Source organism: Myodes glareolus, chromosome 21 (assembly GCF_982192425.1).
Source record: "Myodes glareolus chromosome 21, mMyoGla1.1, whole genome shotgun sequence".
NCBI classification, from domain to species: domain Eukaryota; kingdom Metazoa; phylum Chordata; class Mammalia; order Rodentia; family Cricetidae; genus Myodes; species Myodes glareolus.
Genome location: NC_142046.1, coordinates 32,554,976 through 32,581,614, shown reverse-complemented (window position 1 = coordinate 32,581,614; position 26,639 = coordinate 32,554,976). Strand labels below are relative to the sequence as shown.

General features: G+C 35.7%; 1 protein-coding gene across 2 annotated transcripts in view; it reads right to left on the bottom strand.

Moving 5' to 3' along the window:
- Epc2 (enhancer of polycomb 2) overlaps positions 1-26,639 on the bottom strand; it is a 90,819-nt gene that overhangs the window by 1,497 nt on the left and 62,683 nt on the right. The window contains exons 5-13 of one of the 2 annotated variants that reach the window (XM_048425688.3): positions 21,659-21,807; positions 20,527-20,659; positions 18,405-18,596; positions 15,150-15,239; positions 13,843-13,979; positions 13,385-13,728; positions 4,007-4,143; positions 1,825-1,984; positions 695-1,028 (exon numbers count right to left, since the gene is read on the bottom strand). In XM_048425688.3, coding sequence (XP_048281645.1) covers positions 695-1,028; positions 1,825-1,984; positions 4,007-4,143; positions 13,385-13,728; positions 13,843-13,979; positions 15,150-15,239; positions 18,405-18,596; positions 20,527-20,659; positions 21,659-21,807 — 1,676 coding nt within the window. The remainder of the gene's footprint in view (positions 1-694; positions 1,029-1,824; positions 1,985-4,006; positions 4,144-13,384; positions 13,729-13,842; positions 13,980-15,149; positions 15,240-18,404; positions 18,597-20,526; positions 20,660-21,658; positions 21,808-26,639) is intronic. The other variant, XM_048425689.3, reaches the window with a different exon arrangement.

The following is a 26,639-nucleotide window of genomic DNA, read 5'->3' as shown; positions in this document are numbered from 1 at the left end:
AACTTATTTACCCATACAAAGAAATTTACTTTCTGCTTCACTGTTCTCTTTACATAAAAACTTGCCCTGCAAAATATTATTTAGTTTTAGAAAGTTCTTTAAACTTACACACATACACATACTATCAAAATAAAAATTGTTTTTAAAAATATAAAGATAAAGGTCACAGAGTATGATTTCAATTTAAGCTCTGGTATGAACTGATGACAGCTCCAACCCAGATTATCAGCCTATAAAGATATGATGAAGTAAGAGTGGAGAGATGGCTCAGCAGAGGACCCAGGTTCGATTCCCAGCACACAATGTTTTATATCCCTCTGTAACTGTAGTCTCAGGGAATCTGGTGCCTTCCACTGGTATCCACAGACCCCAGGCATGCACATGGTGCACACACATGCATGCAGGTCAAGCAGTCATACACATAAAATTATAAGATTCAATCTAAAAAATTATTTATAAAATACAATTTAAAAAAAAATGAGTGACTGAAGCTTCTAACGTATCAGGCGGCTTGACATTCTTTTGTCTTTCTACACCTCTGGTTGGCATTTAAGGATGCTACGACTGTCTGTAAGCACAGAGGTTTCTTTCTGTTCAGCAAATCCTCAAGCTTTTTGAAAAATCAAGTCTGTCATTGCCTTGAGCAGTGAAAAGCCAAAGGCCCTTCCCAAGGACGGTCCCCACACCCACACACCTGGCCATGCTGCTGATGGCACTGCTGGGAGTAACCTTTGGCACTCTGTCCATACTGGCAGCAACTGTGGCAAGTTTTAAGGCTGTTGGCGATGGTGCTGAAGTCCGTGTATTGATATGCACATTGACAGGAGAAACAACACTGACGTTATTGAGGTGCACTGCATTGGTCAGGCAGGAATTGTTCATGGGAAGTGGCTGAGGACTGCTTGTGCACAACGCAGGGATCAAGTGGTTTGTAGTAGTGTGGCCAACTGTCCGTACAAGCTGTACAGCTGAAATCCCTGCGCTGGATGATAAAGCCATATTGGTGGAATATAATGTTTTAGACGGTCCTGCAAAAAAAGAGGGGAGAAATCATTCAACTGGTGTCATGGGGCAATTAAAAAACTCCTAAAAAATTAGGAATTTAGTAATAAAAGTAAATGTACTCATACTCTAGTTCAATAAAGTCTAAGTTAACTTTGCATATCACAGTCATATAAAGAGACTTCACAAAGCATTTTGCTACCTCCTTACATGTTAACTTTGAAGAAAAATATAGTAAGACAGATGAAAATGATAGCTGGATTGCCCTAAAGATTCATAGGCATACAAGGATGAGCAAGGGTAGACTAAAGGAAGAAAAGAGAAAGGGTCCTCAGTACGTGTGAACAAAACTTGAGAACTCTGAGTGTGAAAGCGGTGAGGAACAGGGCGGCACGTCTCTGAAGCGCAGGAGGTAAGAAGCAGACAGGCTTTCACAGCCGCACTGTGTCACAGGAATTATTCCTAGGAATACATGCACAAGGGAAAGTAAATGTGACCTCAAGCTTTTTAACTGACTGTGCTGTTCTGTAGTTCACTTTTTAATCAATTCATAGATGAATCAATAGAAGTGGTTGATAATGAGCTCAATGGATTTCCTAATACGTGAGACAACAGACAATCTGAGGATGAAATCAGGATGGATGGAGGTAGGAACACAAAAGAGAGTGTGAGAATTATGGAAATCAGCTATTCATCCATACCCGCCCAACACATTCTGAAGAGCATGTACATACACTTCCGCTGTGCACGCGATAAAAATCAAACCAACTTAGTAAGTGGCAACTTCAAGCTACTAAGTATTATGTGAAACCCCAATTGTACCTGAAGGCTGGACGACACCATTCATATTATTGTGGCCAGTGTTCTGTTCCTTGGATACCTCACTGCGACTTGGAACGGGAGCACTGACTACTGCAGATGCAGCAAAGTGGGCGCTGGCTGAGTCAAGTGTTTTAGACATACAGTCAGAGGTGCCTGAGCCCTATAGAATGGATAGGAACACAGTTCAGTTTTCCACATTTGTCTGTCTGTCTGTCTGTCTGTCTGTCTGTCTGATCTAACCCCTCAGTGGTGGGGGGGACAGGGACATCATGTTGATGCAGAAGTCAGAGACAACTGTCAGGAGTTGGTTCTGTCCTTCCACCACGTCAGTTCCAGGGATCCAACTCACATTGTCAGACTTTGGCAGCAAGTGCCTTTACCGGCTAGGCCATCTTGCCAGAACCCTATATTCACAGTTTTGTTAGATGTGATTAATGAATACATTAAGGAATGCGTGGAACCCAAAATGATATTGTCTAATTGTGAATAGTTGTATTTAGATTAGAGACATAGACTTTAGATTTTTTTTTTGTTTATGAAGCATGAAAATCACTAAAAACTAGCAAGTAACTATTTCTGGGAAATTTTTCTAAACTGAAGAATCCATGCTCTATCAATTTTTCTAGGTAATAATGAACACTTTAAAATCTTTTTGATGAGTAGATACCATAAATAAAGTAAAATCACAGACATGATTAATAGCCACTTCTGTCACACTGTAAAATCATAGATTACTCCAACTTTGAAACAGATTGCAAACACTTCAGGTTAGTTATTCAAAGAGACTCACAAAAAAGCAAAGCAAACCAAACAAAGTGGCCACTCTTCTATGATTCTGTGTAAAACTGGCTGTTACTAACACTGATGGCCATAGGCTCTAAGTCAAGCCCAGATCTATTGGGACTACCAGAGTCACAAAGATTTTCATGGTGTTGACTCAAGACTTTAAGGTGAAAGGATCGACCCTTTGAGAATGAACTAAAACCACTGTCGGTAGGTCCTGGTTTGAGAAGTCATAGAGTGTGGTCAAATTGAGTAACTCCAGGTTATCACTGAGATTTGTTATTTTTGGAGTTATGGAAAGATGACCTACTGGTACAGGACAATTCTGCATTCTGTCAATTATGTTTTAAATAAACGCTGATTAGCCAGTAGTCAGGCATTAAGTATAGGCGGGACAACCAGGCAGGAAGTAGAGGTAGGTCAATGAGAACAGGAGTATTCTGGGAAGAAGGAAACTCTTTCGCCAGTCCTGCCCAGACACAGAGGAAGGAAGATGTGACCTGCCGAACTGAAAAAGGTACCGAGCCATGTGGCTAACATATACTATATATAGATCTATATCTATATCTATATCTATATATATATATAGTAAGTTATAAGAGTTAATAAGAAGCCTGAGCTAATCAGTTTATAACTTATGTAGACATCTGTGTGATTTTCTTTGGGGCTAAATGGCTGTGGAACCTAGTGGGAGGACAGAAACCCCAACAAGCAGGCCCACATGTTACAAACTATAATGTGAAGTTTATTCTCTGATGATTTAACTTTGAGATTATTTCTTTGTATTTTTGTTTGGCTTTTAATGGCTTAAAACAATGTATCATATTCTTGCATAGTTCCAGAGGTCACAGTCCACAATGAATCTTATAGGCTCATGCCAAGTGTTTGCTGTGTTGGTTTCTTGCAATCTTATATAGTATTCTCATTCATATCACTCAAGTCTGTATTTATGCATAACTATAAACTTCTGGTGGCATTTCTATTTCCCTCCAGGAAAAAGTGGTTCAGAGAGGCAAGGGGGGCTGTACAGCTTAGATATACTGCACAATTCAATGGAATTCCTTCTCCTTATGCGCTATACTGACATAGTACGTAAGAACCAACTTGAGGAAGAGGTTAGAAAAGCCATATTCTTAAAAAAGAAAATGGGAAGTAAGGGCAAGGAGTGATGGTTTCAAAAATATACAACAATTTCATAAAGTCTCAACAACCCTTCTAAAAACTAGCTATCTCTTTCTTAAATACAAAGTACATTTGGCTCTCAAAATACTCAGAGACTACCTATAAACTAGCCATTCAAAAGTAGTGAGCTAACTAAGGAAATCTGGGTTATGTCAGACTCCAGAGCAGAGGTGTAAAGTCATCTGGAGGAAATGGGAAAAGAGGAGCAGGAGGTCACCTGTGCTTTTGGATGTGTCTGCTGTGAGGAATGCTGGGATTGCTGCTTCTGTTGAAGCTGCGCAAGTTGCTGCCGTTGCATTTGAACTAGCTGCTGTTGATGTGTCTGGAACTGCTCTTCTGTGATGCCCCCTGTTACTGATGAAGGATAAATAAGTGAGTATTAGAGTATTTTTAATGACAAAAGTAGAATACAATGCAAACCAGTTAAGATAAGAAAAAAAAAACAACCACAAATCACAATATACATCTGTAAAGTAAAATCACAATGGCAAGTCTTTCAGTGTGGTATGTGTTCATGTCTACTATCTCCTTCATGCCTATGCAGCTGTGAACTTTATAACAAGATTCTAGCATGAGGAATTTACCATTTACGCAGACTGAAAATTTTCTTTGAATTTTTGTTTTTCTTTGGGGGCATTATTTGTGTATTTAGCATGTGGGTGTGTATACTACAATGCACATAATGGAGGTCAGAGACGGCTTGCGGGAGTAGGTTTTCTCCGGCCACCATCCTGACGATTGGTGGCAAGCCTTCACACTGGCCTCAGATTTAGTGCATTTATGATCCTCTTAGTTCTCCATATTAGGGTTCCCGTAGAGTAACAGTAGTAAAGTAACAGTAACAATGATGATAAAACACATTTATTAATGCAAATACTAATAACGACCAAATTACAGCCTTAATAAGAGAGGGCCACCTGCAAGACAAAGTGATTTCTGCCAGTCTTCATGACACTAGGTGAAAATACTTTCCTTTCTAACTCTAAACTGGAGTACAAAACAAAGACATCCAGCAACCATAAGCCCTAGTACATTCAACACCTAAAATAAATTCTATCAAAGGAAGGGCAGGAAATGAGATATTTTCAGAAAACTAGAGTCACAACGGACCTTCAGGTGCAACCACCAGTGCTCTGACCAGTGTGTGAAGTTACAGGTTTCAAGTAAAAACAAGAGACTGGTTTTCTTAAGTTGACAGAAAGATCAGCTCAAAAAAGACAAGATACAATTTTTCACAATGAAATGTAAACCAAGTTTCATGAACTGATTATTTAAGTGGGTGCTGACAGGCCGACTTAGTGAACATAAGGGTCTTCGTAGAAATGAGCACACATTTAGAATACAATGTCCCACCACACCAGAACACACACATACTTTCAAGACTAATTCTCATTCTTCTTTTCTTTTCTCTTTGCTGTGCTAGGGGCCCACACATGCTCAGCTAAGCAGATTTCACCACAGAGCTACATCTCAGTAGTAATTTACTATCTATTCCCATGCAGAATGATGCCCTAGGAATTTCAGTGACTAAAGAGAAAGAAGATTAGGAAAACGGTTATTAATATAAAGTCCTACGGTTTCTTATGGAAAGAAACAAAGTGCCAGTCAATGTTTGCGTATGTGGTGATCTATATGAGCTATAACCAAGGCTACTTTATTCCCCAAAGTTTCTGTTTAGTAAGATTATCAAATGAGAACATTTAGATAATAATATAGACATATAACCAAACTGTGTCTAGAAAGTCTTATCTTTTTTTAAAAAAAATATATAAAGAGAATTAGGTCCAGACATGGACAAAGCTTTAGACATATTTCATTTCTCTTATATATCATCATAATTTCTACTGAGCTATGAAGGGAAAAAAATATTTTTTTGAGAAGATTTCAAACTCTGCTATATTTATTATACTGTTCACTTTAGAATCTTTACTTGTATTTTTGAAGTACACAATAGTTATTTTACTGAATTATCAACAAAAATCAAATGTGTTTCTTTGTATATATTAAATTCAGGTGTTCTATTTTTAAACGAAAAAATTAACTCTAAGGTTATAATCTTCAAAATCAAATGAAAATATGAAGTATTCATGAATTTCCAGTTTGAAAACCTTGGAGGAAAAGTAGCTTATTAAACATAAAGGCAGGAGGAAAAACCATAAATCTAAATAATTTAGCAAGTCTTACATGTCTTGTAGTGCTGGGCCATTTGGAAAGGAAAGGCATGGAATCCACAGCTCGTTCAGTTCAACAAGCCATTGCTCTTTTACCAGAGCCGAGCTTTATGTTGTGGAAAAGTGTAGCCCATGCTGGTTAACTTATGAATAAAATATATGACATCACACTTTTAGTTGTATTTAAAAACAGATAAGTGAATAAGACTTTTTTCCCCCTTTCCAAAGCCTGTGAGGCAGTTGGTAAAATGGTTCTAATTTAGAATAAAATACAAGTTATTGACACTGCTAATCAGAAATGCTCTAAAATCCAGAACCTTTTCATTGTACTCAAAGATCTTACACATTCAAAGAATTTTTAAGCTTAACACTTTGAATTCCAGATATTCTGATTAGGGATGTTATAATCTGAGCACTGTGAATTCCAAATACTCTGATTAGGGATGTTTAATCACTAAAGTTCACACAAATACTCAAAAACTTGGAAATTCACAACACTTTGGTCCCCTTAAATATTTCAGATACAAAACAGTAAACTATATCTAAATTAGTAAAGAGAATAATTTGTCATTTTTAATCAAATAATTTTTGGCGTAAATTTGGTATGGTGGTACCTGGCTCTGATCCCATTAAAGTAGCAAGGCTAAGGCTAAGTTAGCTAAGGCTGCACAGGGAACAATTATTCCTAAATTAGCCCAAGGCTAACAAAGTATTGCCAACTAAGAGTTCTGCAAGTGGTCTTTTGGGCATATATTGGGTATGTGTTTATGTATGTATATACAGATATATATTACTATAAACTCTCATCCCTGATCCCACTTCTGGTTAAGAATCACTGATAAAACAACAACAAACAAAACCAAATCCAAAACCTAAAATCAAACAAAACCTAATTCTACAATACAGAGAGGCTTTTAAAATTATACCCTCTCCGCTTTACTCCAAGCTTAGTGTGTTCCATTCCTGACATCCAGTCCTTTGCTAAGGTGTTTTGTGTTTCAAACAAACTGATGTTCTTGATCCAGAATTTTCTAGAGTACTGTTTAGTATCACTTAAATTCCTTAGATGAAAATAACAATAGTAATCAAGATAGAAAGTTGCAACAATTATCCCCTCCTAACCCCTTCAAGGCAAGGATTCACCTGACCCAGGCTGGCCCAGAACTCACTATGCAGTGGAGGATGATCTAGAACCTGTGATCTCTTGCTTCTATTATAGACATGTGCCCACCCACAGCACAAACACCTTGATTCCTCTGTTACCAGACAGTGTGGTGAAGAAAAGGTAGTAAGAGATACACAGTTTTCATGCTACAGACACAATAGTGAGCTGTTTCTCAGGGCTCACTATTGGTAGTAAAAGAGTAAAACTTAAGATTAAAAACACTTCCTAAATGGATTATTTTTCCTTTCATAAATTGTTGGATTACTTCCAAGAGATGTGTCTTTTTTTTTTTTTTAACACGGGATCATGTAGAGGCACAATAAAATGCATCAGAAAGGTAAAAGTTAATGGTGAGTGAATGCACTTGAGATTCAATGCAGGAAAGGAACTGTTTTGGTCAGGGTTGTAGTGGCAAATACTAAAGTGAGGATGGACCAAATAATAAGCTCTCTTCTCACCTGCAGCCAAATGAACTCTTCTATCTTACAAGTTGGTAGCTTCAGAGGAAATTTAGCTCACTCCCCACAATTCTATTAGGTCACAATTACTACAAATTTGTCTGTACTGAAAGGTGACAATATTTGACTAACTGCTTTAAGTAAATGGGAAGCATTCTTTTACAAGTCTTCCTGGCAAACATCCTCTGAGAGACTGGTATATCTACTAAAGAATTTCTTCCTTTCTGTATTGAAATATGTACAGAGTAGCACCTTTGCATTTCTAGCTGTCTGTGTGTTACTGGCAGTGTTCTCCAAAAGCACCCTTTCTATGCACCAAACTTACTACCCCGCTTGTACTAGCTTAGCTTTGATTGTTCAGATGAATCCATACACTCTTATTTGTTCCTGCTGTGTGCTTTCTATATGGTGCTTTGCTTGGGCTAACCTCCTTGCACCGTTCTCTCCTAGTTTCTGGACAGTGACCCTGGAAAATTACTCTGGGATACTTCAGAGTTTAGAGTAACATATTACAAAGTCCTAAGATTGGATCCACAGAGCTATTCTTGTGGTTATATGAAATATATCTTAACATTTCTTAACTGTGTATTGCTGTCCACTGATAAAGAGAAAAATAGAAACATGTTCTAGATACTCTGGAATGATCATCCTACAAAAGAATACTGAATACTGATCTTTAATTTATTTTTTTTTTTAGACTTGTGTCTACCTTTGCTCTTTAATTTTTAACAGTGTTTCTTAAACTGGGCCAAGATGATATACTCTTGAGAAGACATGGTTTTTCAAATATTGTCCTAGAATGAGTTTTCAGTTTAATGGAAAGCACCTAGTGTGGCAAAGATTATGCTATGTTGTATTTTCTACTGGGAAGGTCTTTGTTATGAATTATAGCAAATGGTTTAAATCAACACTGACTTCCCCAGGATTTCATTTTAAAGGACAGATCTGGGTCTGAACTGGGAGTAGGCAGATAAGGAGGTTCTGTCTTAAATCTTCAATGTCACAATGCAGAGTAAGTGGCAGTCCTCATCAATGACTAGGGAAGTTGGAATTAGCGTATAAGCCTACAAACACTCTATAAACATAACTTCTAGATACAGGAAAATGACTCTAAGTGTTGCAAGGGTCAGGAAATGAGGAACAAACGGATACAAGGATAATGAGAACAGACTTCTGATGCCCAAGCACAGTAGTTAACATTAAAACAGTGCACACTACAATATTTTAATACCTTGGGTCTGAACCTTTTTCTTACCTTCGAAGGCAATCATAATCTCCCCAAATACACCTTATAAGTATTTATATTAGTTGTTAAAGCAGTTTCATTTGCTAACATTTTTTATGGTTATAAACACTGCATGGCAATGTAAGAATGGAAAAGAAACTAAGTAAATAAAACCTCAAGAATTCCTCCTGGAACACTGAGCAAACTATTAATGACAGTGGGGTATCTGGAGCTGCTCAAAAAGACTGTTGGTATCTATCAAAAATGCAAAAGAAAACGAAAGCAAGTTAACTTGACTGTATCAGTGAAACCATGTTACATGTACATCTGGCCCTTCAAGTTTGAACAAGTAAAGCTGCTTCATGTATTTAACATATTTTTGAACTTTATACTAAAGAAAAAAATCTAAAAAATTGACAGTATCAGTTAAGTGACTATAAATTAGTATGCTCTATTTATATTAAGAATGCAATATTGCCATGTGCTATAAGCTCCTTGAAGATATTTTTCTTTCTCACTTTTCAACTGTTAAAAAACATGCTTTTTATATAAAACAGAATGTAAACAATTTTGTATTAAATAATTTTTCTGCTTTTTCACTTATTATGTTCAAATACAGCCTGTCTTTACTTCTGTCCCGTTGAGTTTTTAAATTAAGAAAGATTATTTTAGCAGGATGGTGGTGGTGCATGCCTTTAAGCCCAGCATTCAGGAGGCAGAAGCAGGAGAATTACTGAGTTTGAGGCCAGCCTGGTCTACAGAGAAGAAGGAGGAAGAAGAAAGAAAGAAGAAGAATAAGGAAGAAGAAGGTAGAGGAAGAAGAAGAAAGAAGGAGGAAGATATTTATGTAGTAATTAATAATGTTTGTCACTTAATTCAAAACAAGTTTTCTGTTTTAGTTTAATACTTAGGGCACACATTTAAATTTTTCTTGAAGCATATAAAAATAATAAATATAAGTTAGATATGAAGGGACACATAGGTAATTAATTTCAACACTCCAGAGGCTGATGCAGGAAGATCATTGAGTTTGAGGACAGAATGGGCTATATACAGACCCTGTTTCTAAATAATCAATACATTAAATAAGACATATTTAACACAGTGACTTTAAAGTTAACCATGTTTATTAGTAACATGAAAGTAAGAAGACGCTAGGTCACTTGGCCTCAATGCATACAATATAGCCTCCTTACCTGATTTCCTTAACAACTAAGAACATGCCATAGAAACAAACAATACTGCTAAGTACACGAGATTCCATTTCTGCTTAAACACTTCATTTATTAAGATTTCTCAGCTGGGAAAGAAATTTAGCATTAATAATGTAGAAATATTCTCCAACAGGTAAAATATGTGCCTGTCTTATTAGTCTTAACAATGTACAGCTTTCAATGTACAGCTCACTAAAATGAGTAAATGACAAAATTTAATAATCTAATGGAATTCCCTTCTAGTTGTTATTCAGCTGTTGTTTACAAAATGATTTCTCATTAGGTAACTACATTGACATGTCTGACCCTTTCCCTTCCCCAGTGGTAAAAGGAACCAAACCTAGGGTCTGCTAGGCAAGTTCTACCACTGAACAACATCTCGCCAGCCACCAATCCCAATATTTTTAAACAAGTTTTTTAAAATAAAAAAACTCTTATGATCTCAAGGATGAAGACGACCTCAGAAAATCTAGAAGGAAATACATTCTTTGCATTACAAACAAATACAAAGACCTGATTTTAAAAGATTGACTTCTGGGGCTGTGGAGATGGCAGAGCTAGCAAAGTGCTTTCTGTACAATCATGGTGACCTGAGTTCAGGTTCCCAGGCTAAAAGCAGCGGGGAGCAGAAAGCATCTGTAATCTCAGTACCAGAGACAGACAGGCAGATCTCTGGAATTTACTAGCCAGCCAACATAGCTAACTGGTGAGCTTAGGCTCAGTAGAAGCTCCTGTCTCAAAAAAATACAGTGGAGAGCATCAGATAACTGACATGAACTTCAGTCTCCATACATGCATACATATGCTGATATACACATACAAATGCCACATAAAAATATAAGCACAATGCCCTCTAATGTACCTTTGTTATTACTTAAACACTAGCATCGATTCTATGTGTAAGCATGCTCACGTTTGTGTGCAAGTGCATGTGCAGATAAGAGAACAACCTTGGTTGTTCAGGTGCTGTCCATCTTGTTTTTTTGCTTGTTTTTAAAAAAGAGCTAATTCTAATTATTGGCTTGGAACTTCACAAGTAGGCTCAGCTATATATATTAGAGACATGTCAATCTCTACCTCCTTAGCTCTAGGATTACATGTATGTTCCACATGGATGTGTGTGTGTGTGTGTGTGTGTGTGTGTGTGTGTGTGTGTGTGTGACACATTCTAGAGACCAAATTCAGGTCCTCATGCTTGGGTCATTTTCCCAAATTTGTCAAGGAATTATGCTACTATAGCAAATATATTTAAAAATACATGAAAAATGGTAAGATATGCACACACACTTATGATGGTAATTTAAATGCTTTTTCATGATGACACATGAATAATGTACCTCATTATGAGAAAATGGTTTCAGTTACATTAAGTCATAATTTTGGATCAATATATTCAGAATTGATATAGCAACAGAGAATATATATAATCTAGAAAGCAGTCATCAAATCAAGAGTTCATATGGAACATATACTAGAAATCTGTAAATACTCAAATTGAGAATTCATTCAAATCATTTTTAATATGCTATATCGATAGACTAAAAAGTCAATATATAGTCAAACACAACTGTAAACACCTAAATATGGTATGTTTTGAATTCCCTTACTGAATGTTTGGTACAGAAAGTTCTATTCAGATATTTTGAACAATTTTGGAAGTTGGCTGGAGAAAGACTCAACCTAGTATTATTTAACTTTGTTATGACCGATTTCTAGAAACTCCATGGTCTCATATTATTATCCATTTCAGATAAATGGCCATCAATTTCTTAAAGTTCAGCTAGGAGAAAATAAACCAGTATATTTGGGGAAATAGAGGTCAACTTCCAAACAATTCTAATTTTCTACTGCAATGTTTAAATGGATGAATGACTACACTAAGTTGGAAAACGGCTCAATACACACAAGATTGTGAACATCAGTATCCAAACTGAAGGATTCCAAAATAACTTTAAAGAAGTCTAATATAACTAATATAACTGCAGATATGTATACATTTGCTTGTAGCCAGCAGCAGTTAATGCAGAGAGACTCAGTTAGTCAAGGGGTAAAGAACAACTGACTGCTTTAAACCACACTTGCGAATCACCCCATCCAAAGTTCAGGGAACACCAAGGGGAGGGGATAGAGAGAATTAAGACATGAACAACAGGGAGAGGGGCTGTGAAATATGCCTTATGCTTACAACACTGTGGTCACGTCATCTAGGAAGTCACAACAGCTGTGGCGGACTGCATGGGGTATATATAAGAATGAACGAAATACAAACATTCAGAGAGGGGCGGGTCTCATGGGCCCTGCACCATCCACAGGAGCTAATAGCAACCTAGTGTTGCTGGAAGAGAGAAGTCAGTTGTCTTCAGTGATGTAGCTACTGCTGAGTCATTCACACTCCAGTGGATAGATTCACACCCATGCCGGCAGCAGGGACCATGATTAAACCCAGTGAGACCCCAACTAAAAGCCCAACAAAACAAAAGGACAGGAAACTGGGATAGGGACTTGGTGGGTAGAAGAGAAGCTTTGAGAGGGCTTGGAGGAAGGCAAGAAAAAGGGCAAGTAAAAATAAAATAACACGTTTTATAAGAAAGGTTACTTAACAGTATCAGATTACACATTTTACATAATACCATGCATAATTGCAGTGCACACATTATAAACACATTCATAAATTATATATACTTGTAAACGTGATAAGATTATCCACAGAATAAAATAAACCAAAACTACATTTTAGAATGTCTAGATATTGAAATTATTTACAATATATACATCATAAAATCATTAAATTAATTTAACCACAAACTCATATCCTGTGTATTTTTTTTTGAGCCTCAAACTAGCTACATAATCAAGGATGATCTTGAACTCCTGATCTTCCTGACTCTACCTTTCATCACATCTAGCCCAGTAACTCTTAAAATGAAAAAGATCTTTCTGATCTCAACTAAAAAAGTAAACTATCAGACCAAAATCACTATTCAGTGAGGCTCCTTTAATTTTTTTCTTTTTTGCCAGAAAGGCTTTCAAAGGAATTCTCAAGAAGCAATGCTTACATTCCCTCCAAGTTAACGAATATACATTGCTTAAACATAAGTAGACAGTACTGTATAACGATTACCAGGCGGCAGCTAGTAAGCAGTAAGCTCACAGGGAACCCTGTTCAGCCCACACATTCGAAATACCAGACATTCACATGCCAAATTCAAGCCATTTAATAGGGTTGTGTTTCTTATGCTGAAAACTAAAAATAAATCTATTTCTTAAGTAGAAGTAGGAAAAAAGTCTCCACATTGATTATGAGTTAATTTATCATATAATAGACATAAAGAGAAGGGTGGCAACAGACCTTTGATGCTCACCTGATATGCCGTTCTTGCTGGTGTTCAATAAAGCTACAGATGCAGCAGAAACCCTTCTACTGCTCACAGTCTGCCCTGGTTTTCTTGAGGTACATTCTTCATTATCAATGTCCTGTACATTTAGTAGCCTTGGCTGGAAACACTGTAGTCGACATGATCTGATATTGCTTAATATTTCAGAAAGGGACAGTCTATTTTCACAAGGTTTACTGGAAGCATTGGTCCGAGAAAAATTAGAAGAAAAGTCTATAGTTTGGGAAGAGCTTGAAGAACCATTCAGCATCTCAGGGTCTATCTGTTTGAGGACTGGGTCGTGTTCTGTAGATATTCGGTCCATTATGACCCTGTAAAGCAATAAGACATACATGTGCATGTGTATATCACATATTAAATACATAGCTATTTCTTTATCACTTCCCTTTCAGCTAGAAAATGAAAACAAGGTCAAAGTAGCTTACCTTCCACCTCTGCCAATTCGCCTCCGTGCAAACCCTATACATCTTCTTGGAACTGTAAGTGTTGTAAGACAATGCTTATACCTCAACTTATCCAGGTCTGCCAGCTCTGAATTTTCACACGTATGGTCCAAACGAGGCTGGAAAGAGAGAGAGAAAATAGAATAATTATGAAAGAAAGAAAAGTTAAATCCTAATAAAAATGACTGAAGGTAGTATCAAGAGAAAAACCAAAATTTAGATAAAAACTGTAAAACTGGGGTTTAAATGTATTAATTAATCCAGTTAAAATTTATAAAATTATATAATAAATTCCCTGTTCAAATTATCTATACTAAATATATTTAGTAATGCATTTTTAAAAACCTAAGAAGAATACATCTTAGTATTTATTTATACATATGGAGTTGATAAAATTATTAATTTATCTATGTGATAAACTGGAATGCATTTTTTCAGGGGTGTGCCAGAGACAACAAAAACTTGAAGCGTATGCACAGGTTAAGCTTAAGCTTTCTCTTTACTTTTCAAGAACGCAGAGCCTATTTTTTGGCCTTCCCATTATATGTTTCATTCTGTTTTTCTGTCTCTCACCGCTTTGTCACCCTTCCATAGTAGTCTTATCTTCTTTTATCAGCCTAACTTGAGGACAAATCCCCATCTTTCCTACATCAAGTCTACTCCCCCAAAAGTTGTCTATCTGTACATACAACAGTGCAATCACATGGTTTCTATAAACCATGTTCAAAGGGTAAAACCACCTTCACTGCTCTATAGCTCCATGCTTAAAGGCATTAGTATTGGAAAGTCAAGGTCATTCTCTCAACACTGTACCCAAAATGTGACATTAATAACACAAAGAGGTTTCTAAATGTGTCTGAAATTTATGGATAAAATTATAAGACAACACTCTCATGAAAGAAGTTTAAAAATTATACTTACAGGGTATTTTATACTACACACACACACATACACACACACACACACACTCAGTGAAAATCCAGAAACCACCAAAATTCCAAAGCCTACTTAGACATGTGCAATTTTCAAAATTGCTAAAGCTAGAATTAAAGCTCCAAATGAAATAATTTTTAAAATACAAATTGTCTGTTTCCAAGTAAAGGATTCTAATATCCTTTGAAAGAATTTGGTATCTTCCATCTACTTTTGTTGGTACTGACACACTACAGGAGGTATTAAATAAAAAACACTGATGCTCTTCCCACTTTTAGACTCAGCCTAAGTTACCTTGATACGAATGCTCTCTTAATTCCAGCTCACAAAAATATCACAAAAAACAAAGTTCTTACAGCATAATATTGGCATCCTGCCCTCCTTCTGAAAGCACAGGGACCATCGGGATCATTTTCTTCCTCAGGTTCTGATGCTGGGGATGGTACCTGAATAAAACAGGTGTTCTATTTAGCAGTTATCAAGTTAACTGATGAATGTACATAATGATCAAAAATAAAACCAGATCACAACACACCTGCCTACATCCACTGAGTAGCTAATTTGTCCTCAACATTTAATAACTGGTAAGTGTTTTCTGTGGCTATAAGTCCATATTTTTAAGATTCACTCTTGCATCTAAGTACACATTGTATTGTTTTCCTATTTCTGAACGTAAAGGCTAGACTTAAAAATTAGTACAGTGTTTATATAATCCCATTTTTCTAAACTGTGCAGTCATAAATACTTGATGACAATTATGCTTCCCCTATCGGTAGTTGTGCTTTTATCTGGAAACTTCTTTCTATAATAAAAGTCAAATGCTAGGAAATTGAGGGTATTAGATTCCTGAGAACCAGAGAAATAGCAGTGAGGCACATTGTAGGTACTGGAAATAAACTCAGGTCCTCTTTAAGAGCAGTAAGTGATCTTAACCACTGAACCATCTTTCTAGCCCTTTAAATCTGTGCTTTAACCTAACAGGTCAGAAACAAAATAGAAGACAGAAATTTGCTAAATTATAAACAGATTCGTTGCTGAGAAAAAGCTTAAGACCACAACAGTATAAAGTATAAAGTATAAAGACTTGAGTTGCCTGATTAAAAAGGATTTTGCCAGGACCAGACGCTACCAGTCAAATATCCTTATATAATCTTATCAGGACCCCTAGGGCAGCACTGACTCACTAGAGCACAATTTATGTCTTAAAAACAGGTTTAAGTGACGTGCAAAATATACTCTGATACATCAGAGAAACAATACATATAAACGTCCGCCCTAACAGTTAAATACCATAAAACCTTAGTACTTAAGTTTTCGTTGTCTTACTTTACTTTGTAGTACATCTTTCTCTCACAAATGTCTGTTTAATCATATTGACTTGGTAGTTTTAAACATCACAAATCCTCTATTCCTTTTCAGAGAGGATTTTCATTTCTCCACATTAATTCCAAACTGAGTTTTCTTGGGAAAAGGGCATTTGTTTGAGGTTCCAATATCTGTTCAATTGCCCATGGAGGAGAAAGGCACAGCGAGCCAAGGATAATTCTCCTTTCTGAGGTATCAATTCCCAACTCAAAACTATAAAGAAACCCTAATTTTACATTTTGATTCTAAAATAGGCAAAAAGTGATACGAAATGTCCAACAATTCTTTGCATGAAGCACTTCTTCCCAACTCACACTCTCTAGGGAAATACTCCAACACGCACAGAAGGTAGCAACATAGAGCGATGATGACAGCAGAACCGGAACTACATCAGAGCATGCATAGGCCTTCTTCCTAACTACAATCTGTTAGTCAGCCTGGCTACAATGCTCTCTTAAAGGTATTTACTCCCTTGTTCCTTTTCTACTGGACAACATGCTATCTTTTCCGACGTGTTCTGAAATCCACCCCTGGGAGAATTTAGACACCATATTATTTAGTGATGCCAAGGAACAGGCAAGCAGCCCTCAGTAATGTGAAAATACCGTAAAAAAACTAATGAAAGTAGACTAAGACTTAGTAAAAGGTTCCAGAAAACCCTAAAAGTTGTAAAATGCAATTTTAATGTGGGGATGGAGGTTGGGGATTATGTGAATAAATATAAAAATTTTGAGCTGAAATGAAGATTCCTTGATATACAAGGAATGTATGCTGAGTGAGCCCTTATCTAAGGCAGTGGATGGAATAGCAATCAGGAACACATTCCCCTTATGGTTACAGTGTCTCATGGCATCCTTTTTATAGAACATAGAGCATATGCATTTTCGAGGTTCTCACCAGTACCGACAGTAACCTACTCTGCAAGTTTTACATGCATTTATTTAACTGTGTCATTTTCTGACTTAAGCTTTTAATAATTTCCCATTTGCCTACTATTAATAACTCATCCCTTCCACCTTTTCTTCTCTCTTCTGACTTCAGCAATGCCAAACTGTCGCATTTATCTCACAATGCTGAATCTCTGTTTCCAGCGTCTTTATTTTCTCTACCTGGAAGAACTTGATAGATCCACTATTTGTTACATTTCTCATTTCTCAAAATCGTCATCTAATGTCCGTTCTATGCCTGCAAAGGGTTATCCCAGACTAACTAGACAATTCTTCTGACAAATGTAATGACTGGCTCCATTAAGTGGTTCCCAGTAACATATAAAATAAAGCATATTTTTGTGCATTTATTAATACATATGAATGCCAGAATATCATTTGGGGGAGAAAAGTCAGTGACAGGGTAAAAAATAATAATATAGCCACAGGAGGCACATTTTTATGAACTGGGATTTTAAATGGCTTGAACAATAAAAGTCTTTACAAGCAGTCTTACTTCTAAAGTTATATTTTTGATGTTGACTTTTAAAAGAAAACTGATTTTAAGTAAATAAAAATATTAAAATATGACACATCTGATAGTAGATTCAAGTTTTTACAGTATTTTCTTTTGAATGCTTTCTATATCATAATATAGAAAGAAGGAAAATAGATTACTGTCAGACCAGGTGCTTTGTTAAAAATAACCTGATCCTTTAATATATATTTAAAAAATCTTATTTTAAAAATAATACTCATGAAATGAAATTCAAAAAAATTAATTCTAAATACTTTGCTATGAAACTGTCAAATATTTGACAAGTTTTCACAAGTAAAAACTTTAATGAGTTCTTTTAAATCTTCTTTAAAGTAAAATAGCTATTACCTGACAAATAAATAAAATTTACATTAAATATAAAAAACTATTATGTGGTAGAATTTGACAGAAAGTGAACTACTGGTAAATATTAGTACTCATGTTTAAATGTTTTCAAATACTGACATCTTGGACTCAGTAACGTTATTTCTAAAAGGCCACTTTACCAACAAGAGAAGACAAAGATGCTTGTTTTTATAAAAGGGGAAACTTGAAACTATCTAAATGTCCCACAGAATACATCTCTACAGCTGACAGAAAACCAGAGTAAACACTGTGAGTGGCAACATGTGTGTCTCCACGTGTACTTATGACTGTGTAGAAAATGTTTCATAACACTGTGTGAGCGAAGCAGAAGCAAGACTGAGATGCCAACCACGTTGCAAAGTACAGCAAACAAAAGAGTAAGAGGACATGTGTTTAAAACAGTTTCAAACAAGCACCTGTGGAAATTCATCTTCATCTGAGCTCTGAAAGTCATATTGCTTAATGTCACTCTTATTGATCACAGGCAATGTCTCAGGAGTGGGCTGCGGAGGAGCTATGACAGCCTCTGCCTTAGGCTTCTTTGGGTACTTCTTCTTTTGACGAACCACATCAGAAGCCTCTTCTTTCAAAGACAAATGATGAGGGTGCTGTTTACGTGTCGGATTTTCCCCCAAAAGGAAGAAATGAAAATCATTTTAGAAGTCATGAAAAACTATGCTGCCCTTTGAAAAACATACACTTTTCTTTAGGAGTTAATTTGAATTATTGTTTTAAGTATGAAAACTTTATTATGGTCATAAACTGAAACATGATTTAGACTTACTTCCTGTAATTTATAATGAAAAATAATTATGGTGTTTAAGTTTGTTTTTATAAATAGTTTTAGATTGTTATATTATCAAACCATTCAGTGTTTTAAAGTATTTAAATTTAATTCTTAGTTAAATCCACTGTGCTGGTGAACAAAATTCATTATTTTAAAAGTAACTGAATAGATCACAAACTTATTAATTTAGTTCCACACTTTATGTCCAATTTTAAAACTGTCTACATGTGGTAATCTTTTGAGAAAAATATGAGCTAAACAAACACTTTCATTTTTTACAACATATAATTATTGCCTTGACTGAACAATAATCAAATGGTCCTCAAGTGCCCCAGGGTTCTGTGGAGTCCATCTGGCAAAGGGGCTTACTGGAGGGCTGGGCCCTCTTCTTTCCACAAAGCAGAGACCTGTTTCTGTTTTATAGACTGGCTGGTATTGTTTTTGATAAAGGGAGAACTGCCACTTTTAAAAAAAAATGCTGGAAATGACTGTTCTGAGCAACAAAGAACAAAACAATATTCAAAGGGTAAAATTATTAAAGAAATTATATATTAAACCATATAGCCAAGATATTAAAATTACCTTAGAATGAGAAACAGTGCACACATCAGAAATGCTGTTTGAGGGACAGATCATACTTAGTGAAATATAAGCTGCTTGATAGAGATGGATAATTGGGTATAAATTATTAGATCAAAAGGAAAACTCCAAATTCTCAGTAATTCTTCATGTTTTAAAGGTCAGATGAATGAAAATTGAATATAGTAAATATGTGTGCAGGGTAAGACAATAATGTATTACACAGTATCTCTAAAAATAAAAGTTAGGCTATTTCTATTTACTTAGATAAGACCTAAAGAAAGATTCAATGTAATTCTGTCAATAATTATGGGTTAAAATTTTATATTCTAATGCTTAGTAATCATACTCTTAAGAAAGGCTCTGACTAATACAAAGTGGATTAAAAAGTAGTTTTCAAAGTGACATTTATTGCTGCTAACTTTTTTTGGCTATCTTTGTGAGTGTGATTCAAAGGGAATCCGATGTGGGCTAGATGCCTGTGATTAATAAGAACCTGCTGGTTAAACTGACACGAGTTGAATGAGGAGGAGTCGTACTGCTCCACATTCTTCCTTGGTGTTTAAAAATGAACCCATGAAAAACAATGACATTTTTAAAAGATGAATTTTCCACAAACACCCCAAGTCACTTATAAAATCTTGCTGCAGAGTAAGCCTCTACTTACTGTTCAGATGCTTCGGGTCAATGCCCATTTAAATCTAAACTTATTAAAGGCTCTATGAATTTTTACATACCCAAGTTAAATAATACTTGAGTACAGCAAATGAGCACTAAATAAAAACAATTCTTTAACCTAAAAATAAAATGTTCACCAAGGCTAGCTCTTTTACTTGGAATAAGCCATATTCCAGAATGTAGAGGACTTTCTAAAGTCAACCAAGGTATGTAACTGGCAAATGCTGGTTCTGGCAATGACCCTGTTCTCTACAGAAGCAGACAGCACATCAAAACAATGAACTTTGGTAGACATGACCTCAAACTGTAATGTAACACTAGCTATGATCTAGAGTCACAGAGATAGAGCACTTGAGGTGACTAACAGGTCAGCTATATGTAAAGACCTCTCAGAGTGTGACATAACAACCAACCATGCCATGTACTTCCCTCCTTTACCACCACATTATGTAATTAATATTACCACCCATGATTCTCTCCAAAGAATTATTTACCTTAGTTTTACATTCTTGAACTTTGTGATGGTTTCCATTATGAAGAGTTGCTGGTGTGGCATATAACTCTTTTTCCGATCTATTAACTTTTACTTCATTAAGGATTTCACCCCCATAGTCTCCCAGATGATATCTTGAAAAGATAATAAAGTATAAGAAAATAAAGCAGAGTTTAATGATTAAGGAAAACATATTCAAAATTATGGCATTTTAAGTAACTGTTTTCTGTTTTTTGAGACAGGGATTCTCTGTGTAGCTTCGGAGCCTGGCCTGGAACTCACTCTGTAGACCAGGCTGGTCTCCAACTCACAGAGATCTGCCTGTTTCTGTCTTCCAAGTGCTGGGATTAAAGGCGTGCGCCACCATCGCCAGGCCTTTTTAGGTGATTGAATGAGCAAAACAGAACTATCAATTTGAGGGGATGGGAAGGGGTGAGACAGAGCCTCAAGTGTCCAAATGGCCTCAAACTTGCTTCAACTCCTGATCTTCCTGTGTTAACCTCAACTGCTCAGATTTCAGGTATGGGACCATCAAGCTTAGCTCTAGGGTATCAGATTATTGTTAAGAGAAAAGTTAGAGAAACAACAAAGTTTATATTTGAAATTCAGTTAAAAATACAACAAACAAGAAACTTTTAAAAAGTCTAAGGCATATGATAAATGAATTTCTCACACAATGTATTTTTTATCAGGCCCTGGGAATATTCCTTAGAATGTTTACTTCAGCAGTAACACAAACTCCCTAAAACTTAATGGAACTTCAGTCTATTTAATTATGCAGGAAAATATTTTTTAGATACTAATTCTGAAGAATAGAAACAAGAAATTTTGCCTTTCAGCCATTCATTTCCTTTAAACAGTGTTGAAGAAAAGCTAATATAAAGAAAAGGGCAAAATAATCCCTCGGTTTTGTTAAAAAAAAAAAAAGAAGTACAATATCTAACAATATCTAAAAAAGATTAACTCTCTATACCAAAATTCTCCCAAATGAAATCTAAACCATAGCACGTTTATTTTAAAAACAATTAGTTACTACAAATGTAAAGCTAAAAATGAAATTCCATTATACAATCACTCTCTATGGACATAAAGCCTGGCTAGCATGGCCCTAGTATGAACAGTGGCAATGTTACCTTTTCTCCACGACTTCAAGAGTTAAGTGCAATAATTCCCTTTTGGTTTTCTCTCTTCTCTTAATCATTTCCAAAATTGTTATGGCTCTGCTAAACTCCCGTCTCAGCTTCAGCATCTTTTCATAAGAGGCTTCATCATTCTTACGGTTCTTTGGAAATAATAACAATTTTTAGAGAATAATGAAATTATCCATGCTTTCAGTTTCATTTAACAAGCTCTTACTAAATCTGAATAAGTTTTAAATTATTACAACAAACAAATACCCAAATAGCAACTCCACAAGAACTCATCTGTTTAACCTTGAAAATGTATGTACGCTGATAACTAATGGCACAAAAAGAACAATTTCAATATAGAAAGAAATCCAACTGACACAAAATGTAGTAGATAAAAATTATGAAATCCTTTTACTGCAGTAATGTGCTACCCAATGATAAAAACAGTTCTACCAAGATCAAGGTACCCAAAAAATAAACTAAGTGAGTGTCTATCTATCCAAATCTGTAGGTGGAGGCTAAAAGGTTCACAGCAATACAATATACTCAAAAAAAAAAAAAATGACAAAGCTTCACTTCTAGCAACTCAGAAAACTAAAAATAGTAAATACATTGATAGCACCTCAAGAAATGGCATTCTCATGCTTTCATAGATACATCATTGACGGGGATGAAAGAGAACTAGCAAAAACTTTAGACTTCAAAACATTGGTAACTTTTCACTTGTCAGCATAAAACATAATAACTTCAACTAAAAGATGATTTCGTTGTAATAAGCAGCAGTCATCAGAATATAAAATCACCAGTGACGTGTGCTCTCAGTCAATGCCCACAGTGTCTGACTTATACAGAACCACATTTAAATACAGACCTACTACTTCTCATCTAATACAGTCTGCTAGGCAGATCTACATTTATGCAATCTTCTCATTCTTGAGTTAACAACTAAATATAATATTGGAAAGAATCTGAAGAATACCAAAGGTTTACAAGAGATTATGAATGAAAATATTAAGTCTTGAGGTTTATTTTTCTTTCTTTTTTTTTGCATAGTTCCTTGGTCTTGGAAAATAATCCTCTATGAAAATAGCATAAACCATATTCCTTTATGTTACTGCTTATGGAGTATTTTTAAATGCTAACAGATTATCTTATTTCACCAAAAGAAAATTGACCTTATCTCCCTCTCCCACACCAGCACTCAGTGACAAAAGGTAGCATGTAGAGCATAGTTGTAAGCAATTTTGGAGGGTAAATGGGAAATAATTTCTACCTGAAAAAAATGAACACAATCAACAGCAAACATTAAATGCCTACTATTCTGCTAATACTCTGTGTGCTTCCCAAATGTGCACAAGAGATACAAATAATCAAAAAGTGAACATTCATGATGCCATACCCACCTAAATTACCCTTCCTAGCTTTTTCTCTGCTGTGTCTGTTCTACTCTTCAAAACATTATTTATTTTAAAATAATTTCAAACATACAAAGTTACAAAAACAGCACAAATATTTTCCATGGATATTTAACCAGATCTCCCAAAGGTTTAAAGTTTAACTACCTTTTTTTTTTTTAAATCTCTGGTAAGGTGTATAAACATACATAACATTTGCAGTATTTTCCAAATTTGAGATGAACAAATGTCCCTTAATATTTTAATCTGCTTTTCCAAAAGCAGTGTTTTTATATAATAACAGCAGAGCAACCAAAATCTGGAAATTAAGATCAATAGAAAATTAGTGAGATGGTAATTTTATTTTCAAAATTAACTTTTTTTGCAAGTTTGACTCCAAGATTAAAGACAGTTTTTAGTTCCTATGCTTCCAATACTCTATTATTTGGACAAGTTCCTTTTTCTGAGATCATCATGACCCCATTTTTTTTTAAAATGGAGAATATTTATTTTTATAGTGTTTAAGTTTCATTGATGTTTGCCATGATTACATTCAGGTTGTATGTTTTTGGCATAATTACCACAGAAATGACCGACTCTGTCTCACACCCTATCAAGAGTTAGATAACACAATTTGTCCTCTTATTGCTGATTACTCAATTAGGACGGTGCCTGTCAGGTTTACCTATTAAAATATTATAACCTAGTATGCTGTATAATTACATAAGCATTGTTTGTCATTAAAATTTCTGTCACGAGTTTAATGTTCAATGGTTCTTTCACTTGGAGTAATTATTAATATTATGGCTGCCAAATGGTGAAGTTTAAACTATTTCTGTTGATTTTTTAAGTTATGTATGACATCTAAAAAGAGATGTAATAAATGGATAAAGAAAAAGCACATATACATAGTGAATTTTTTTCAGCTATAAATGAAATTATGTTTAAAAGAAAATGAATAAAATTGGAGATCATTATGTTAAATAAAATAAGCCAGGACTCAGAAAGACAAATACACTTCCTCTAATGTGTAGAATCTAGATTTAAATTTGTGTGTACACAGATGTGTTCCTGTGTAATCATGACAACAAAAAGAGGATGAGTAGATCTTGAAGGGAGGCATTCATATATGTGACACAGAACATAAAGGAAGACTGTGTTTTTTTGAAAGTAAATGGCCCCCAAAAGGAGCAGCACTATTAGGAAGTGTGGCCTTGTTGGAGAAAGTGTGTCAACACAGGGGCAGACTTTGAGATCTCTTGTTCAAGCTTCCAGTATGACTGTCAGTCAACTTCCTGTTGTTTGCATGATGTTGAACTTTCAACTCCTCTAGCACTACAACTGCTTGCATGCCACCATGGTCCCTGCCATGTTGATATTGAACTAAACCTCTGAAACTTTAAGCAGGCCCTCTCAATTAAATGGTTTCCTTATAAGAGTTGTTGTGGTCATGGTGTCTCTTCACAGCAATAGAAACCCTACGACAAAGACTATCTGCAGGTGTTAAGAAGAGGACCAGCAGGTGGAGAACAGTGTTAGGAAAGGGGGAAGACAGCATAAAGACAAACATGAAACTCCTCACTTTGAGTACTGACTTAAAAACATTTACATGTACCCAGTCTCCACCTTAACCTCCCATTTACCTAAGTATGGGCTCACAGGCTATTCTATGAGTTATGATTCATTAGTCTCATTATTTTGATGCTTAAACTTTCCCAGATTTCTTCAGGTCGGCTCCTGTGACTCCTATGGCCCTACTATGACTCCAAGGTTATTTCCTTGCACAGCAGAATTTTTCTCCCAAGCTTATCTCTATACTTCATCAATATTAAAAACAAGTTCACACTAATACTGTTTCTATTCTCTTCAAATGGCCTTACTCTCTAGTTTCTAACTCTTTACCCCTTCTTATAACTGTCTCAGTGCCAACTCGTGCTTCTTTTGAAAAACCTTTTCATTTATGTTTTATTTTATCTTAATGATATCTGTGTGCACCTATGTATATACGAGTGCAGGTGCCCAAGAAGCCCCAGTGTTGAGTCATCTTGGAGTTGAAGTTACATAAGTTGTAAACTTAGGTCTCCTCTAAAGCAGCAAGTGCTTTAACTGCTCCATTTCTCCAGTTCCTCAGGATTAACTCTTTTCTTCTTATGCAGCTAAAAATTATACTTCTGTACCTACCACCAAATCCCTAGGAAAGTGATTTTTAGACTGCTGTCACTTGGAATCAACTGCAGATCTTTTTGTAATAAAAGATGATTCACAGATGATTGATGTGCACAGGTAGAACTGGGAACCTGGGAGTTTCCTTTCCCACTCAATTATTTTTTCTGAGTCAGAGGTAGACAGATGGCACAGGCAATAAATAAGACTGTATCTATGTAGTTAGCATATTAAATACACGTGCTGATTAGGACTTTCTAACCAGTACATTCAGATAAGATCATCTGGTGTAAAAACGTCATAAAGCACTTATTAATGTCCAAGTTAATTTTAGTTCAGTGACTTATGGCTAAATTCTAGACTGCCATGCAAGCATTGTTGTGCAAACATTAGTCCTTTTGACCTCGGAACAAGTTATAAGTGTTTTTTAGTTTATTTAATGAAGCAAAGGGAGCAAGGTATTATCCCTGCATGCCCCACCCTGCCCACCTCTTCTATACCTAGTGTGCATGATCTACGGAGCACATCCCCATCTTTCTAATTTTGAAACACAATAAACGTTTTTTAATAGCACACAGTGCATGGCAGGGATAATCCATCTAGTCTACAATTGAAGAGAAGCATGAAAAACAGTGAGTACTGAAAAGGAAAATGTAGTACCCTGCAGAGGAAAATGAAAATAGTGAGCCAGACAAAGGCGAGAAGCAATATCAGGAAAAATTGGTTTGGTGATTGTGGGGTGGTGACATGCCAAATTTAAGAAACAATTACTAGTAATTTTTACAATACACTGCTGAGGAAGAACAAAGTATACTTTTACATCCGGAATGTCACTTATATGCAAATAAATTATCAATTTCAAAGATTTCACACCTACTCACTAGAAGAAGCACAACCCCACTTTCCCTCCAGAAATGATCATTAACAGTCATGTTCATAGTGTAACCCAACCAACAACACTGCTTTCAAAAGACAACTTCAGATTGCCCATGCTGACAAGCCTTTCTTCACAGCCAGTCCACATACAAACAGTTACTGTGGTCACAAATTTAAATCATCTCAATCTTTTCTAATTAAGATGTTACAACCCCCAAATCCTTAGCTCTTCTCTGCTAAAACTGGAACACTAAACTACGAAATAGGTCTGTGCTAGTGACAGCCATATATTCTTGGGAAATCCATCCTCTTATGTTTAGGGAAACCACATTCATAGAAAAGACTCATACAAAAGTTCTAATTATTAACCAGTAGGAGAGTTTTTCCTAAAATAATACAAATCCTGGCATCTGCTGTACTTCACAGCTGTTACATTAACAGCTGACAAAGATAAGCTTTCAATGTTAACAGAAATAAGAATCCACAGAAAACGCTTTGTTCCAAATTACAATTCTTCAGTTTTTATCTTAAGTGTTCTTGTTTTCTTGTGA